Source organism: Archocentrus centrarchus, chromosome 17, assembly GCF_007364275.1.
Source record: "Archocentrus centrarchus isolate MPI-CPG fArcCen1 chromosome 17, fArcCen1, whole genome shotgun sequence".
NCBI classification, from domain to species: domain Eukaryota; kingdom Metazoa; phylum Chordata; class Actinopteri; order Cichliformes; family Cichlidae; genus Archocentrus; species Archocentrus centrarchus.
Window position 1 is genome coordinate 17,547,350 of NC_044362.1, and position 13,164 is coordinate 17,560,513.

Genomic DNA, 13,164 nt, shown 5'->3' on the forward strand with positions numbered 1-13,164 from the left:
AGACATTTCTTCAATATTTGATGGGTCATCAGAGCTCTGTGTCTAATACTGTGCACTTCTTCCAAATATTCATTTTCTCTCTGTTTTGCTTCTCTGTCTGCAGCTGGTTGAATCTACTTACAGTTAACTGAATCAGACATAAAAATATGACCAAAACGTACGGGTAAAAGCATTTTTGAACCAATTTTGGTGGCATATTAAGCACAAATCAACCTTTTTCTTGCTTTGCTGACACTATTTTTTTTTTCAACAGGTTGTGTACTTATAAGTCCAATCTGTTGTGTAAAGCCATCAGCAAGTGCACACTAAATCAGCTTGATTGCATGCCAACAAGAAGATAAAAGGCTTGGAGGTGGGTACAGTAATCCAAAGAGAGCGGGTGGTCTGCTTCAAGGCATATCATTTTATTCTCTCATGCATATTCACTTCTAAGCCTCTGAGTATGCAGATTAGTCTTGCCTGAACAGTGGACTCTCCAATCACATCCTACTTTTTTTCTTCTTTCGCTCTAACTGCACCCTGCTGTGCATGAGTGCTGGCACAATGAAGGTGCACGGATGTGTGTGTGTGTGTGTGTGTGTGTGTGTGTGTGTGTGTGTGTAGGGGGGGATTTTTTTTTTTTTGCTTGTTTGCAAGTTTGGGGGCAGACAGGCTTGAGTGTGCATGCATGAATGAATGTTTGGATATGTGTGCATGTGTGTTTGTGTTCACTGTGTGTGTAGGTATATGTTTGCCAGACACATGGCTTTGTCTTGTCCTGGCACTGTGCTCTGCTCACCAGATGTTCTCCTTTTTTATCATCCTCCACTTGCACCGTGTTCTTTGAGGTTTTTGAGAATCTGTGCTGCTCACATTCAACTTGCTCTGTTGTTTTCTGCTGTTTTGTGGGGGAAATGACATGCTCTTCAAAGCCTTTTTATTTTCAGTCTTTGAGGTAAGAAGGTTTCCTCCAGACTCTTATTTGGGATTTTTAGCATAAAATAATATGAGTTGGTTATTCTCGTTGTGGTAATATCAACACATTACATTTAGACTATAAATTATATGTTAATACACCTGAGCTTCAAATCACCAGTACACCAAATTATATTTAGTTACATTAGAAAAAGCAACAAATATTAAAAATAATGTGCAAAAAGGTAAATTAAATATCTTTTGAAACTGTTTGTTTCTGAGTAACACTGAATATATATGGTGGAATATGCTGTGAATATGAGAAAGGTTCATTTAAATACTTCACAGTGCTCTTGTGGCTTTGGAAAAACTGACTAATATAAACTGCTGGTGTTTGATCACTGAGGTCCAAACACATGACATCAGCAGGGCTGTAGCCTGCAGGTCGATTGGTTGATCACATGCTCTCATCTAGCTTATTTCTTATTAGCCAGGCATTCATCAGTGTTACTTTTCATAAGCGGAAAAGCGCTGCACCAATAGTCTTCCAAGATTAATGCATCATTTTTGGCAGTAAAGGCAAAAACTATATGAATGGCCAAGAAGCTGAGAGTAATCTTTGCAGGAGTTTGTGCGTCACAGCTGAACAAAGCATTTAGGCATTTCCTTGTTGGTGCTGGTGAAGGTCTGCCTTAGTAATCAAAATATGGATTAGTATGGCAAGTTTGGTTAGGCCGACAGGAAATAACACTTTTAACTTTAACCTGAGGTGTAGGAAAACAAGTTCATACTTTAATTACTGAAGCATTTTAAATGGGTGTTTTCTGCTCAGGTATCCTGAGTGTCCTTTAAAGATTCCAGGTAGCACCAAGTGTAATTGAAGAGGGGGATGAAATAGACATATGAGCTCTCAGTTAAGATTGTAGGTGACAGGCCAAGAGGGGTGATATTTACTTGATAGGGGTTGTTTTTGATGGAGCATTGATTTAATATTAATAAAGATTATTCATCAAGTTGTGTGATAAGTTTATTAGCTTAGTTTATTATGTGACACCATAGAATGGTATGGCTTGGGGATCAAGTCTATTAAAGGCTTCCAGTTACCATCAGAGGCTGCTGCTGGAACCACGTTCCACCTGTGGGCAACATCATTTTATTCTGTTTCCTTATGTTTTGTGTATTCTTAAATGTTGGTGAATAAACACCCGCTTGGTCTGTGCCTCATCTCTGCCTCAAGCCATGCAGGCTTTGCATGTTAACATATCAGAATTGGCATATATCAATCATTTTGATGGCCACAGCCTCTCCCAGTCACTGTGAAGCTTTCTCTCTTTTCAATAAGGATCGACAGAAAAATGAAAAAAGTGCAGAATTATTGCTGCTCCTCAATAGTTCTTGTGCTGGTATCATGAGCTGATATGCACCAATCAGCTGTAACATAATAATGACAGGTGAGGTGACTAACATGCACCATCAGGTTACAGTAGACCTCAAGTCCCGGCGTTCATGGAAATGTGACTTTGACACGTTCCACCCATCTCAACGTTGTTGCAGATTGAGCACACACCCCTGGCAATAGTCTCCCCCACCCTTTTCCAGCCCACCCCAACATGCTGCAAAAACTGCTCAGAAATGTCTCAAGGAAAACAACAATGAGGGCAAGGCCTATTGGACAAGTGTTTTTAATGTTGTGGCTAATTAGATGACTGTACAGCTCATTCTCATAGTACCCTGATTGCAAATTTTCTCTTTGGTTAACCCCATCGTAAGTGCTTGTTGCTGGTGAGGGGAAAGGTGGTGATGACTTTATGAAACAGCTGGAAATGCACAAAAGGTCCGCTGGGATTCATTCATCAAAGAAGTGGAGACCAGGCCCAAAGATTCCTTATGAGGTTCCCACCCTTCTTCCACAAGAGGTCAGAGTGCAGGGTTGCATACAGAACAACTTCTCAAACTGTGCAATATTTTGCTCACAGATGCTTCAGCAGAGCAGGTGAGGGTAATGAATTGCATGTTTACATCCACCTGCTGTTCCAGGTGAACATCAGCGCTAAACACAGGAGTGAAAAAGTCACACTATACTATACAAAATTAAATTGAGGTACCACCACCCACAAAATGCACAAATGCGTCAACAAGCACACTCCCATCAGCAAACACATAGAGCTGTCAAATAAAGCAACGCTTGTAATTACAGGAGGGGTCGAAATTCAGATTTATTCATTCTAAAATGAAGCCTGCCGATCGACAGAGGGACAGCTCTCCTCCATCTGTCATCGTTGAAGCCACACGCGTCTGACAGAGGGATTCATTCGTCTTGTCGTCTTTGACAGTCGGATTTTCCCGGCGCACTCCCACCAAGAGTCGCACGGGATTTTTGGAGGCAGTCTAAAAAAGAAAACACTCTGTGACAAGGAGTAGGCTCTTTATGAATGCAAATGAGTCTGGGAAAATTCACAGAGCAGCTAGCGGGCTCCGAGGCTCCGGCATCCGTCACATCTCCCCCCACCAGGCACAACCCACGCTTTGCCAAGAGGTCTAAGGGCTTACAGGGGCCCTACAGCAAGAACAGACACACTCAGGAAAAAAGGGCATGGAAATCCTGTGGCTGACACGCACTGCTAGTGCCACCGGTGACTATTATTTTCATGAAAATGATAATCTTACTGTTTTTACATGCCATCCACAGAATAGCTGGTGGGTTTTTGGGGCTTTATTATAAACCATTCATCTCCCAATCCCTCTCTGTGTGTGGATATGTGCATTTGAGGATGCGTCACTTGTATCACTTGACATTTGGCTCCCCTTTTGTCCTGTTCCAAGGATAGTAAGTCAAATGTTATGTGACAGGTCAACCCCTTCATATCAGTCATTCTTCACCCTGACCCAGCCTCAGCTGCACAAAAACACATCCGGCTCCTCCACAGTAAAAATGATCACTGACTACAAGATGCAGGAGACTGCTGCTGGGTAAAAAGCATCGCCATCCTTTTTTTTTCCTTCTGCAAAGGAAATCCAAGGAAAAAAAGCCATTTATTCAGTGGATTTATATATAATATTATCTTAACCACAAGATGGTTTTGTTGTCAACTTCTGGTTTAAGAATGTAATTTCCTTAATCGTTAATCTGAGGTGCAAAGAAACTGGAACGGGTGGGTATTTAATTTAGTAGGAGTTCAGAGGAGGATGGTCAACTGATGCAGAGAAGGGGCTTGGAAATGCTGACTCGGCTCCTGTCGCTTAATCTATTTGAGGCGTGATTAAAGTTTAATTCGTGCCCATCTCCTAATGCTAGCCGAGTGTGCGTGCGTGCGTGCGTGCGTGTGTGTGTGTATGTGCGCGTGTGTGTGTGTGTTCCTCAGCAGTGGGTTGGTGAGTAGTTTCAAGCTGAGCCCAGGTCTTTTCTCTCTGTCTGGGCCTCACTTTATTCATGCCTGAGGGACGCCAGGAGCTGCAAACAACTGAATTTTTCATCAAGGTTACTTCCTGGAGAGATGTGCCATGCAGTTGCTGCTTTCTCCCGCGCTGTGTTCCTAGCTCATACATAACTTACCCTGCCCTGACCTGCAGCTCTCTCTCTCCGAGAGGAGCTGTTTGACCCTGGTCCAGATAAGAGAATATGTGCTGTGGAGTCAGCATCAGTTTGTTATGAAGCTTGAAATATCGTGGTTTGGTTCACCTGGTTTCGATTACAATATATCTGGAAATGTGTCAGTCACTAAATAACCCACTCTAGTGTTATTAAGCAGCATATAAACATGTCATAAATGGTTTATTACACATTATCAGGATCTTAAAGTATAGGAAGTTTTTTCTGATGCTATCACAATTATAACAAGAGTTTCTAAAATTTTACAACAGTGTTTATTCTTATTTTTAGTTAATTGGACTTTGTGGTGCTTTAGTTAGTTCCCATATGCATTATAATCTTTGGTACATTCTGTCTTCTTCTATTCATCAGAGCGGCCTCACCAACTGATGGTAAACACCACTCAACAAATTCAACTAGTTTACATTTCTGTTGGGAATAACGAACTGCTCGGCATTAACATTTTTAGTCTGTGAAAAACAACTGTGCAAGTTCTGCAGAAAAACATCTACTATTTATAAGAATATTTTTACATCAAAATTCATCTGCAATTATAATCAAACTCGACTTTTTATGGCAATATTAATGCTGCAACAACACATTTGGTTTTAATGGAGGGAAAATATGCGGTGTCAGACCCCCCCCCCCCCCATTAAGGCTGAAAATGCTGCTTTATCTCAATACACTAATCAGAGCCACAAATGAGGTCTTATTTTTTTCTATTCAGAGTTTACTTTCCTAACGGCATCCAAGCAGTAAGGTCATTTTTTTGTCTATTGGCTTACAGTGGAATAAATTTGAATTTAGAGTGAACAGAATGAGCTCCTCCGATCATATTTCACGCTAATCAATGCTGCCTTGATTTGTAAATCAGAACTTAGGAGACTGATGAGTGGGAGGTTGACACAGATTGGGATTTGAAGACCTAGCCTGACACTGTGGTTTTATATTAGCTGTTTTGAATCTGAATGATTGAGTAAAAAAAATTAATAAAAAATAAAATTGTTCTAACTCATAAATGCTGTTTCTTCTCACTTTAAAGCATGCATGTTTACAGCTCAACCACCTTCTCCTTCAGAAGATTTACAAGATAAATATGAGCCCCCTCCCAACATTATGACACTGTTAAATAGGGAATAAAAATAAAGCAGAATGGCTGCTGGACTGCAGACTTCCATTTCAGGACTGTGCTGTGCAGTCTTTGCAGCTTCTGAGTGTCAGACATTATCACCACTGCTACCCTCAACCTCACCCTGCCCCTTGTGACAATTACTACCCTACCTCCCTATTCAGCACGTAATGAGAAAACTGACTGATCGATTTCTGTCGGGCCAGTTAAAAAAAAAGAAAAAAAAAAAGGCACAGACCAGACTCCAAGGCACAGAACTGCAGTGTATCCACGTTGTGTTTTTGTTTTTTCAGGTGTTAATTGGGAAATTATTGTTGTAAGGCTGCAACTAAGTTATTTTTATGCTGTTTTAATCAGGCGATTCATTTCTTGATTAATCATTTGGTCTATAAAATGTCAGAAAATAGCTGTCACAGTCAAAAAGCAAAAAAATGAGAAAATAAGGCCTTATTTGATGATGTTTTCTCAGGCTCTTGATGCAAAGTTAAAAGTTAAATACCTACTGTAACTGGCCCGTGCATTACACGCAAAGTAACTTGACTTGAGTCTTTAGAGATTTGATGTGCATTGATAGGTGCAGCTAAATAAGCAGCTAGTTTCAAGCAGTGGTGAGCAGCAACCTGTGAAGCTAAAAAAAGAAAAAAAAGAAGAAGAAGAAGAAGAAAAAAAATGATGCCAGTGCTGTAGTGCCAAAAACAAAAACTGCAGTTCAACAAATAGCCACTTGAGGCTTACTCCTAAGCGAGTCTATCCACATAGGCTTAAAATGCCAAAACTAAGCTGGACAAGAAATAAAAACGCTTACAGACTAGTACAAAAAAAGAAAAAGTTTGGTTTCTATGAATAATTTTGTTTGCTGCGTCAATGGTACGGGGATATTTTTAAAATAAAATAAATAAAAATAAAAGACACTCAGGTTGCATACACTCAGGAAGTGACTAGCATTACAGTGCCAACCAAAGACCAGGAATGTTGATGAAATTTAGTAACTCATAGAGATGACATACAAAAGAATAGTAGTAAGAAGTGCACATTTTGTGACACATTTACAGCAAGAAATGTATGTCAAAGTCAAAGTGTATGAATTGGTGATTCGAGAGGGTGGATTTGAGCAGCTCTATTCTCTGATTTAAGAGGTTGTAATCACAGAGTTGTGGTTGTAAATAGTAAAAAAATAAATATGAGTAATATTGGAATTACAAGTTTGCAGCTCTCAGTATTTTTGTGTAAATATCAATCTACACATTTGAGAGTTTTTTTCTGTAAATCTGTAACTTTAAAACACGTATACGAAAAGCAAAAATTTTTAAATTTAACTTTTTTTCTACATATTTTCACAGTTTATTCTACAAGCCTTTACATTTTACAAAACACACAGTTACAGTGTTTCACAGTTTGGATGAACACCCACTGAAGAAGTGTGCATACCCCCAACTTACAAGCACACATTCAAACATTATGTCTTACATTTGTTCATACATACAAACTTGCATGCATACATTTGGTGTGAACTATTGTGGTTTTGCAGTTGTGCTTTTATTGCTAGTAGTAAAATCTGCTGACAACCAAAGCAACTGCAAGGAGGTGTTTAGCGCAGTGCCCCATTTTGCAACTGATTTCACCCAGCGATAGCCTGAAACCTCCAGGAACCATTTGCCAACCGGTCTGGGAATACTCATTCTTCCCCTCGCAACCAGTGGTTGCATCACATCCAATATGGCATACAGCTCTTGAGGAAGATGTGCATGAGGTCACACAAGAAACCTCAACAACCAAAAATAATGCGCAAAAGATTAATATATGAAAATGCATTTTCAGCAGTTGCTTAAAACAAACCACATATTTGGGTGACCTGATGGGCTGAGGAAGTCTGTTCCAAAGTTTAGGTGGTACAACCTCTGGAATTAAGAGCGAAGAGAGGAAGACCCTGATCAGATGATCAGAGAGACTGACTGCTGGAATAAGATCCAGGCAGGGGCCTGGTCATAAAGGGCTTTATATGTAATTCATAAAATTTTAAATTGGATTTAAAATGGTAAGCTAATGAAGGAAAGCCAGTTCATTTGTTAGCAGCCTAGCTGCTGCATGCTGGACTAATTGAAGATTTGACGTGCACGGTACCAAGGTAAACTAATCTCAACAGTAAGTGACGGAAGCAGCTACCAGTACGAGTGAAGGATAGCCCTGACCACCATAAGAAACGCTGGGAAATATAAAGTTGCCTTTAATATTCACTATCTGGCAGCTTTCAGCTATAAAGAAAGGAAATTAGTAAATTGCTTTTAGTGCATACTGAACTTAAGCAGTCAGGTGTTCATTTTTTCCAGTTTTACCTCAAAAGTCCATCTTAGACCCAGCCCACTAAAGTGACAGCTGAGGCAGTTTCAGATTTGAACATTTTAATTTTAGCAAACAGTATTACTTCCCAACTCCTGTAAAAATGACATTCCCTTTGAGTCAATTATCAAAATATTTTAGGAGATTTATTTTGGGTTACTGAGTAACTGATTATTGGACCAATCATTATTATATAGCGTTAGCTCTTACTGCCTTCACAAACCAAAGGAGGAGGGCTGCTAGTTAGACTGCGCTTTTTGTTACGACCCTTCATTCCAACTCAAGGCTTTTAAAATGCTTTCCACAAACTGTTCTATGTTCTAATAAATTCGTCTTGATTTATTATTCCTTTGACTGATTACACGGGTGTAAATATTCAGCAGGAAAATATATAGTCCGGATGACAGAGTGCCTTTTCCAAGCACCACCACGCTGTCCTGTTGGGTCAGAGCTCCACTGCCACTCACAATTATTTATTAGGCTACATATGCACCTCTATCCATCACTGTATTGCCACCCGGTCCGGTCACATCTCTTTATGTTTATTACAGTGTCCCACCTTCCCGAGGAGGATGATTGACGTTTTCGGAGAGGACCGAGGTGGGACTTGCGCGCTTCTTCTTCTCCAATCGTGGCTCGAGGGGCGGAGGCTTTTCATCCACACTCTGATTATGAGTCAGTTACCAGACATAAGCGAAACAATAACAGTTGGTGGTACTTTGTATCCAAAACCTTCACAGGCAAGTTGAGTCTTTAGCGCGTTTTGGCGCATCAAGCTCTCGAGTATATCGGAGGTTTCATAAGAGGAGCACAGCGCGCTCCACTTTTAATCACATTAGGATCCTTTAATGTTCAATCCTCTTTTTTCCCCCCCTTTCCTACAGTAGCGGAGCAGGAGTGGCCAAAGCCTAAAGCAGCGATTCAGATCAGATTTCACCTAAACCAGCTGGGAGAGAGACCGAGAGAGAGAGCAGAGAGAGGGTTTGTCAGTCTCCCTCCTCCCAAATCCAGAAAAGCTTACCAAGGAAAAAGGAGGAGTGGGCTGGGAGAGAGACACCGAGGAATCCAGAGGAATTTCCGAGGATATTTTCTCTTCTTTTTTCCCCCCTCTTGATATTAAAATTTTAAAAGTTGGAGTGGAGGCAGCAGGGACCGTGGTCAAGGATGGATGACCAGCCTCGGCTGATGCACTCCCACGGGGTAGGCATGGCCGGACACCCCGGCCTGGCGCAGCATATGCAGGATGGCACGGCAGGGACGGACGGAGAGGGAAGAAAGCAGGACATCGGAGACATATTACAGCAAATAATGACCATCACAGACCAAAGCTTAGACGAAGCACAGGCGAGGTGAGGCTTCACAAAACACTTTATTATTCATGTGAAAACGGAAATATTTGGGATGGGAGGGGGGGATAATAACATTGTGGTTTGTATCAAGACTGCCTGTAAATGAAAGCAATTACGCCCACTGAAGTGCCGTGAATGCGCGAAAGCGAAAGAAAGACCGTAAAAACTTGTCTTGTTAAATTCTTTGCAGAAACTTTTGAGTATTTTTTTTTTTTAATATTTCCAAACTATAAAATATTGCATGGGTATGGCAGATTGAAATTGGGAAGGGGGGGGGGCACTTGGTACCTCAGTCAAACTGAGAGTCTTCTGCCTTGTTACAAAGGAGCTTACATTGTAATCCTGTGCTCTAATAACATGTTGCAGATTCCCCTTATAGTTTTGATCCACCGCATTAGCAATAAAATATATACTGCAAAAAAGAAAAAAGAGGCATATTGTAGTACCTGCGTAAATTGAATAAATCTGTTTTCCAAACGTTTCAAGTCATGCATTGGGTATTTAAATAATTTAAAAAATATACATTATTACCATGCTTTTGCTGTGATAAGTTTTATAAATTAATATGCTTTGGAATCAAGTTAGTAAAATTTAACCACAATGATGTTTTGGGGATTTTTGAAAGTTTTGTTCTGTTGCCACTTGTTTGAATACTGATTTGGAAAGTGGTGTCCTGCACCCCCACCCTTTTTTTTTTTTTAGGAAACATGCACTCAACTGCCACAGAATGAAACCGGCTCTCTTCAACGTCTTGTGTGAAATAAAGGAGAAAACAGGTGAGGTCACGTTTATGGTCTAGTCCTTGTGTCTTAGCATCACTAGTTTTCCTTTTTTTTTTGTCTTCCTTTGATCCTTCAAGCATTTTTAAAGAAAAGCAGAGGTCATGGTTATCTAGTCTACAGGCCTGTAAATATTTATTTATTGTAAAGCCTATATTTTCATCATTTACATCATGTTTTCCTTGACAAACCTCACTGACACCGGCTGACTTGCTGTCATTGGACAGAAGTGTTTTCGTGTCGACATTTGGGCCTTTCTGGGGCCGGGCTTTCTTTCTCGCTCCTCTCTGTCTGTTTTCCTTGGCCGAGTTCCTTGGTGTTCACTAAAGTGAGCTGTTTTACATGCAGAGACAGGTCAGAGGGATTTTCTGTTTATGTTCGCAACGAGGGTCAAAGTCATCAAAAGGAATGTGTGAATTATTACTCTCTTAACAGCAGATTAAAAGAAGAGCTCCTCACATGATGAAAGCCTGTGACTATTCTCTGAGGGATGTGGCAGAGCGTCGCTTTTGAAGGGAGGAAATAAAACAAAAGATCCAATATAACCTTATCTGTGAACACAACTTTGAAGCTGTCTGAGATTATTGAGAGAGCCTTGTCACTTTGTCTGCTCGGTTGTTGCGTTGCAGCCATGTAGACAGCTGAGAGTAAACACGGGGCTTGTGCTTTATGGAGGCAATACCGTTTTCATTAATTTAACATGAACTGTTATTTACTGAAGCTTCACTCTTATGAGTCAGAGTTGGCACAGTTACCCCCCCACCCCCCCACCCCCAAAAAGCAGAAGGAACATGTATACACTTGATTTTCATCAGATTAAAAAAAAAAGTGCAGCCCATGAGGAAGAAGCTTTAGTAGTTTGGGGCCCTGTTTCTAAATTGCAAGGCTTGGAAAAGTGAGAGAGTAATGCCTGGCTCTTTGTAAACTGTCTGGCGTCTCCCTGGGTTCAACCAGAGTTCGTTTCCAAAAAGAAGAACAAAGTGACTTGGACCTTTTCCTGGCTTTTCCCCCCTGCCTCTCCTCTCTTCCCACCGTTCTTGGCAACCAGGATTTCACAGGGCTTCTGACGAGAGAGGCTCCTCTCAGACTGCAAATTGCCCCCCCCCCGCGCTTAGTACCAAGTTTGGAAATGAACATAATTCAATGTGGATGATATTTTCTGTTTTTTATGCATCAGATCAGTTATTTTTACTTAAAATGTAGCTGAGCAACATTTCTCCCAAACCACAAATCAGCAAGCTCTAAATAGCTACATTGTTTTGATGGAGACAGAATGACACATAAAAGTTAAGAATAACCCAAGAAATTTGTGAGGGAATCAAGAGTGTATGGCTCCCTCTCTGTGTCCTCCCTGTCTGCATTTGAAGAGCTGAGCCGCGGCTCATCTTCGCCCATAGGAGGTTTGTGCAGACGAAACTGAAAATCCTTTCACTGCAGTGACAGAGAAAATGACTCAAACCTTCACCATGGCATTTACAGCCAAATGTGCTGAGTGCAGTGTATGCAAGCGGAGTACAGCCTGTAATTTGTCAGGCCTTTTTTATATTCTTTATAAAGAGTCAGCTTCTCCTTGCTTTTTACACTGTTGCAGTCAGAGTGTCTGTGAGAAGAAGAGCAAGCAGGGGGCGATGAGATTTGAAGCAGCCCTTTCTCCTCGACCTTTAACTGAAGAGAGGAAGTGTTTTGCTTTTTTTTTTTTTGTTACATCATCTATAGGTGTTGCATGTTTACATGTGTGTTGTGCGTGCCTCTTGTTGTGGTGTGAGTGTTGACAGCAGCAATATGGGACATTGCAGCAGTGAGGTGTCCATTGGCAAGCAGCTGACAAACAAGGCGGGAGCACATGCCAATAGCAGGTCTTAGCTGATGACCTCACACACCCCCCACTCCCTGTTGATTTGTGCCGGGGTCGTTCCCATGTCAGAGCTTGAGAGTATTTAGCAAGCTTAAACAAGCTCAGGTTCACACGCTGGCCTATGGAAAGCCAGCAGCAGAGACTCGCGCTATGACTTACAGTCGTTCCTTTCCGTCGCCAGGTTTGTTTGCCCCGTTTCCTGGCCCCTCTCAACTTTTTTTTTTCAACTATCATCATTGTTTCTGCAGTTCCTGAGAGCACTTAGAATTTGTTTTCCTGTGCTTGCTTCACATCCTGTGAAGAGAACTGGAGAGCGTCTTTGTTTGTGTGGAACCATTACGGCGAGCGAAGCTGGCACGTACAGGTTGACTAAGTAAGAGAAGCCAGACACCAAGTCAGTGTTTCTGGGTGTCAGATTTCAGGCCTACACTCTCCTTCTCTCTCTCTGTCTATCTGTGGGCCTGCGACTGTTTCGTCAGGCCACCCTTGTCAGCAGCCTCACATTACTCCCATGCAAGCTCGGGTCAGATGGCGAGCTCCTGCATGACTAATGTGATCAGACGGATAATGCATTACACCGCTTGAACTTATCAAAGCTGGAGACCTGCTGAATCAGTCCATCCTGCTAAGTGCCCCCGCCCACTCCACCCATGCATGCGCCGCTAATTAGACATGTACACACATTTTAGATATTCACAGTGGTGTTGATCTGATCACTTTCGAAGTCTCATGAACTCTGGGGGAAATGTTGTTCTTTCACTGGCATGAAGAAGATATTTATTTTGATGACTGTTCCAGTCACAGCACAGAAGTATTCTTTAGTAACAAAAAGCTTAATCAGACACATAAATCACCTTCATCCAGGTGAACATGGATATTTTAAAGAAGCTGACAAAGGCAAAGTGGCTAAAGCTAAAGCTATTCAGAGCCAGCGACATGAGCCTCATGAGCAAAGCAGTTACAAGTAAAATTGTGGAGATGAGTAATAAAGAGAAAAGGGTCAATGTCCTGTTATATGTTGAATTTATAAACATAAAAAAAATGATGTCAGTACTCAACATTTGTCTTGTTATATAAATCTGTTGTACCTGCTTATGATTGGTGAAGGTAAACTATGTCAGGCAGAGGTGGGTGCACAGCAGTTCAATTTCAGATAACTATTTGTACCTCTTTCCAGTAGCAGAGCATTTTATTTTCAGACTTGTGAGCAAAGACCCCTGTAACTTATTACA

At 41.2% G+C, this 13,164-nt stretch overlaps 1 protein-coding gene across 2 annotated transcripts in view; it reads left to right on the forward strand.

The window, feature by feature from the left end:
* Positions 1–8,649: 8,649 nt before the first annotated feature.
* The window catches only part of pbx1a (pre-B-cell leukemia homeobox 1a), a 51,162-nt gene continuing 46,647 nt past the window's right edge, over positions 8,650–13,164 (forward strand). For both annotated transcript variants that reach the window (XM_030752138.1, XM_030752137.1), the window contains exons 1-2: positions 8,650–9,298; positions 10,001–10,074. In XM_030752138.1, the coding sequence (XP_030607998.1) occupies positions 9,114–9,298; positions 10,001–10,074 (259 nt within the window). In that variant the 5' untranslated portion in view covers positions 8,650–9,113. The remainder of the gene's footprint in view (positions 9,299–10,000; positions 10,075–13,164) is intronic.